Source organism: Thamnophis sirtalis, unplaced genomic scaffold (genome assembly GCF_051295495.1).
Source record: "Thamnophis sirtalis isolate CommonGarterSnake01/CBP01778 unplaced genomic scaffold, rThaSir2_p1.2 scaffold_2, whole genome shotgun sequence".
Classification (NCBI taxonomy): Eukaryota; Metazoa; Chordata; class Lepidosauria; order Squamata; family Natricidae; genus Thamnophis; species Thamnophis sirtalis.
This window is the reverse complement of record NW_028261382.1, coordinates 83652289-83658288: the sequence shown is the minus strand read 5'-3', so window position 1 is coordinate 83658288 and position 6000 is coordinate 83652289. Positions and strand designations below refer to the sequence as shown.

At 37.0% G+C, this 6000-nt stretch overlaps 1 protein-coding gene across 1 annotated transcript in view; it reads left to right on the top strand.

Moving 5' to 3' along the window:
• Window positions 1-6000, top strand: part of KCNU1 (potassium calcium-activated channel subfamily U member 1) — a 91451-nt gene that overhangs the window by 81654 nt on the left and 3797 nt on the right. The window contains exon 22 of the mRNA XM_087703504.1: window positions 5749-5949. Coding sequence (XP_087559630.1) covers window positions 5749-5949 — 201 coding nt within the window. The remainder of the gene's footprint in view (window positions 1-5748; window positions 5950-6000) is intronic.

The following is a 6000-nucleotide window of genomic DNA, read 5'->3' as shown; positions in this document are numbered from 1 at the left end:
AGTTCAGTTTTTCTCAACTTAGGTAAATATTCTTATTTCTGTTTCAGAAATTGATGAGAGTTGAATAGATGAAGCTTATGGTCTAAATCAGGAATTATTAGTCCAGAGCTGAAGTTGTTGGACTAGTTATTGGCTCAACATCAACATCTTCTTTATAGTATGTCTTCCCTGGTGTTCGTTTTCATCTAAAGAGCTATGCCGAGGCAAGCTATACTATGACAGAGCTTCTAGGGCATCCCTTGACTTTATAAATTGATTCTAAATTAGGTAACTTAAGTGTCAACACTTCCTTCTGAGCTGGAGAATATATGGGTTATGAGCTGTCACTGAATTAAGAGTTGCCAATTTCTTGGAAACTCAGAACACAGAGCTGAAAAATTTGCATTTCAGGTCCAAGTATCTACCTAAGGGAATAAGCAGGTTTTCCAACCCAATCCTCAGTCATTCAGATCATGGTTGTCCCAAAAGTGCTTTTGCAAAAAGGTCAACTTTCCTTTTCTTTGAAAACATTTTGTTTTTCATCCAAGAAGCTTCTTCAGTTCTAACTGCATGATGGAGAATGGGAAGATTGGAATATAAATCCCCAAAGGGCCTCAATGTCTCTCGGAGAACTAACGGCCAGATGACTGCAAAGAATATAAATCCTTCCCATTTCCTACCATGCAGTTAGAACTAAAGATGTTTCTTGGATGAGAAGCTAAACTTTTTAAGGGAAAAAACCCAAGCAAGTCCAGTTGCCTTTTTTACCACCTTTGGGCCAGTCCTTGATTGTTCTCTTTCCACTGTTGGTCATTAACTGGGTGTGCTTTGCTGAATCCATCAGACATACATCTAACGTCAACAGTACAATTTTTGTCTGGTCAAACCAACATTATAGGTTAAACTGCCACTGGATTTGAGACTGGTTTCTTTTTTTAATACAAATTAGGAAGACTCTCAGAACATATTTCTTCATGTAGTTCATGCAAAGTTTATGTTATGGATTTTATCACAGTATGATTGTCTACTGAGAACCACCAGAATTGGGTAATGTATAATTTTGCTAGGCTTTCACTAGAAATGTAAATGAAAACTGTTAAATATCTTTTCAGGAGAAAGAGCATCAGCTGCCAAAATTCTGTCATGGAATAGACTGAAATGAAATCATAGAATCACTGGCATTTTTCTCTCAATATGTCTCAGCTCAAAGCATTCAAACAAAAAGGGGTATATTTAAGGGAGTTGCATGCAAAAAATTCTAATTAGGTCGTTACAAAGCAAAACAATATTCAAAATAGTTGCATGTGAAATGTATACAGTAGGCAACATATGGCAACAATTCCAATTTTTTTAGAAACTCTCAGAATGATGGATATTTATTGGTAAAACACTACCTAGCAATAATTTAAAAAGTTATTTATGTTGGAATTTACAAGGCTTTCTTGAGCATTGCTAAAATATAATTCAACAAGAATGTTGATGATATACTGGTACAATGGCCATTTTACAGTGTTTTAATTAGTAAATAGCTCTTTCTCTTCCTCAACATATTATGACTGTAAGTAAGAATGCAATTCTTGCCATTCTAATAAAGTACTTTTTTGAATATATTAAAGCAATGATGGACAACTTTTTGGTCAGGGCTACAACTTACTTTTAGGTAATGTACCATTTTGCAAAAAAAATTATATGCAGGCAGGACAAAAATGGATTTGATTTAATTTAATTTGATTTAATCTAGCTTAATTAAGAGAACTAGGATTGCGGTAACCTGATAGCTGATTTCCAATACTTGGGGGACTGCAGAGGTGGGTTCCTACCAGTTTGCACCTATTAGGTAGAACCGATTCGTTAAATCTACCAAACCAGTTAGAAGAGGTTCCACCAGTGGACCCGGAAAGCAGGCCACACCTACAGAAGAGGTTCCAAAAATTTTGAAACCCACCACTGGTCCTTGGATATGATTATTCTACACTATCATGCTCATATTTATAAAACTCAGTGCCTCTGTGAAAGGTAAGGATGACTGCTGCATTTGTGGTGCAATCAGAACATTGCATGTGTTGAAGTTGTTTTAACGCAAACCAAAGATGCCTTTTAAAAAACAAGTTTACATCATATTCTTGTGCATGCCTGTGCTGTGTGTGAGGTAATTTAAGGTGGTTCTGTCAAGTGTCGTCGGCATCTTCATATCCGGTCACATAGGTGGCAAGCCACTCCCATCCGGTCACATGGGCGGCAAGCCACTCCCACAAAGGAGGCCACACCCACAGAGTAGGTTCGAACAATTTTTGAAACCCACCACTGAAGGACTGTCACAGTGAGGTTCAGTCCATTCTCCAGAGCACCTGAGGGCAGGACAAAAAAATAAAGGATGGAAACTTATCAGAGAGATCCAACCTAAGAACTAAGTAGAAATTTCTTGACGGTGAGAACAATTAATCGGGTGAAGAGCTTGCCTTATGGAGTTGTGGGTGCTGCATTACTGGAGGTTTTCAAGAAAACATTGTACAGCCTTTGTCCAGGATAACTTAAGGTCTCCTTTCTTGGTCAGGGGATTGGTCTAAAGACCTCCAAATTCCCTTCGAACTCTATAATTCTATGATTCTAATTTAATTAATTTGAATCATGATTAATCCCCATATCCTTTATAATTGTCCTCTTTGGTTACCAAATAATAATAATCAGCAGCAGCAACTTTGAAGAAGTCTGCTACAGCTGCAAGTTAGGAACCCTATGTTGAACTTTGAATAAATAAATTGCAGGGATATTCTGATAGAAAGCGATCTCTCTCTACTTGTCTTCCTTTTTATTCTGAAAACTCCAATGATGTATTTAACTCAGCAAATAAAATACAGAGAGACACAGGTGACACACAAATCCTTCCATTTTTTTTCCAAGTCAGAGAATGCAACAATCCTTTTGATGTTAAAAAAAGAAATGTAGCCAAGAAATATTAAAGAGCTCAGCCCTATAAAGCTAAGTATGTAAAATGACAATTCTTTTTGAGCAAGATAAACCTGACCTAGTGCTCAGGATAATATTAGATAATTCCATCTTTAAAAATGCTGATACAGCTGTTGGATTAATGGAGCACTACTCACCAAAATGGCCTACGTCTTCACAGACAAAGGCAAACTTATTGTCTGCTCTATCCTTATCCTTTCTCGTTGATTGGAACAGTACTCAAAACCTTATTGCAGTGTTATGGAAATCTGCAGTTATTGTGCAATGAAACAAGTGTATTGTCCAACATGTTTAATTTCTCTGGTTAATCAACCTGAAAACCATATACCACGGGTGTCAAACTTGCGACGTCATGTTGTCATCACATGATGTTTTGTGGCATTTTCCCCCTTCACAGAGCTTGGGTGGGCGTGGCCTGCACATGATGCATCCAGCCTGTGAGCTGCCAGTTTGACAACCATGGCATAAACTATCATACCCCAATCTCACATGCTCTTCATTGTAGCTAAATATGACATCTCGATCTGTATTAGTCATAAAGTTTTGCTAGCGCTAACTAAAATTTGGAACTATAGTTTCTCGGTCTTGTATTAAATTGAAATACCAGTCCCTTAACCAGAGAGAACCCATAAACCATGGCTAAGTATTTGTATAGTTGAAGGTATTGCATTTCACATTTAATAGGTGCATTTGTATGCAACATGTTCATTGTGTTATGGACTCATTTCAACACACAAAGTCTTTCAATTCAAGAAGTACAGCTAGAATCACAAAATATGTTTGCTGGAAACTTGTGGAGAACAGTCTGATAGATCTAAAAATAATTCAGAAATGGCATGGTTTGAGTAACTTTATTATAATATGCACATCTCAGAACAAGAAGGTTTCCAACTTTTTTATTCACATTTACAAAATATAAAAATGAGGTATGGAGAAGTAAAGTCAACATGAATTTTCTGGAGTAATTGTAGTTACCCATTCATCCAAATTAAATTGTGTTGCATTCTCAAAACTGCTCACCAGCTTGCTTCTATTTTCTTATTAATAATCAAAACATTGGTCTGAGATTTCAAGATTCAACTCAGTTGGGCTTATTGTGTATGCTAAATAGATGAAAAATGCTTTCAACACAATTGGAATATGATCATAGCTGACTATGTTTTTAGCAGCAGGGTAGGAAACAGTTCAAATGAATTATTTGATTTTCCTAATTCAGTAAAGACTCCCCTTTCAAAATGCTGGCTTATTTAAAACAGTACAGTTGGATAAGAACAGAAGGAACCCAGTTTTAATGCCTTACTTGACTTACCACTGGGTAATAGTTTAAGGCAGTAACAGACCATCTTACCTTACAAGATTGCTATTGTTAAGAATAAGAATGTTTTCTTGAGCAGTCAAGCTCCCCCCCCCCCACTTCATAAATGAGTGAGATACTTATATATCTCTTCTTAAATTTTGGAGAGCAGCAACTCTAACATGTTGTAATGCTGTCTCCATACACATTCTGGAGGGCCAATACAAAGCAGTCCCATATGAGCTGAGATAGTGTCCCTATGAACAAGAGGTCATTGAAACCACAACTCATATCCTGTTATATTGTATCCTCTATAAGGATTTATGGACCCATTTTATAACTCCTGGCCTGGTACAATACCAGGAAATTCTCATCTTTTATGTACCTCTGTTACTAGCACATAAGTATGATACAGTGTCCTTGAATATAGTTAAATTCTGCTATACTGTCTGTAAAATTAGACAGATTTGCTGATCATTAATGATCTTACCACTAATTATACTATACTATTGTGTTTTAACAGCATAACAGAGTTAGAAGGGAGCTTGGAGGTCTTCTAGTCCAACCTCCTGCTCTGGCAGGAAACCTATACCATTTCAGACAAATGATTATCCAACCTGCCCTTAAAAATCCTCCAGTGTTGGAGCACATTGTCAGGAAATTCCTGCTTAGTTCTAGGTTTGTTCTCTCCTTGATTAGTTTCCATCCATTGTTTCTTGTCCTACCTTCAGGTGCTTTGGAGAAAAGGTTGATCTCCTCTTCTTTGTGGCAGCCCCTTAGAGATTGGTACTTTGCTGTCATATCACCCTCTAGTCCTTATTCCGTTCTATTTTATTTTATTTTATTTCAATATTTTAATTCTGGTCTGTGACCATGATAAGAGATTTATTGATTGACTGTAAGAATCAAAAATCAGGGGCAGCTACTTGCAAGGTGCTCTTAGTTTCTCAGAAGAACAGAAAAAAACATGTAAAGAAGAAATGGAAGATTGGAAAATATGACTCTTTCTCTGTTAGGCATATATAATGCTTTCCAACAGGGTTTGCAATGTGCTAAGTGACATCTTATAGAAGAAGGAGAGGCAGAGATAGGGGACAGAGTCAAGAGAGCAATCAGTCTGGCGTCATTATGTTCCCACAAGTGATCCAAGTCCAGCCCCCTTGAATTCAGTTGACTTTTATCTAGTGCTATTAGTTGACTATATTCTTCCGTATACCCATAAGCAATAAATCAGCTTAATAGGAACTTAATAAGAGGTCCTTATTCTTCATGCCTGACATAACTAGATGTCCACACCCTGATTTTGCTAATACATATCTTTAAAAAAAAAAAGAAGGTGCATATTTGCGGATTTCTTTGCAGTCAAATCAATATGAAAGGGATTGGCCAATCAGGCAAATTTTACAGCCTGGTCATTTAATTCTGGGTTAACAGTGTTTGCAAAATCTTTCTCTTATCCGATTGGCACAAATGTTTTTTTTTTCATCATCTATTATTTCTCATTGCAGACCTACCATAATTACCATGTGCTGGCCTTGCTTCAGACGCTGGTGACAGGTGGGACCAGCCCAGACCTTGAAGAATATTTGGAAGAGGGGAGTTCACTGACTAGCAATCATAACAATGCCTTGTTCTTGGGACTTAGAAATAGATGTAAACTGGCTCTTTTAACATTAGTAGATGATCCAGAGTTAATGGAAGGGCTGCGGGTAAGTTTTGTTAGATGCCAGCTGATTTAATTCAAGCTAATCCATTTTGCT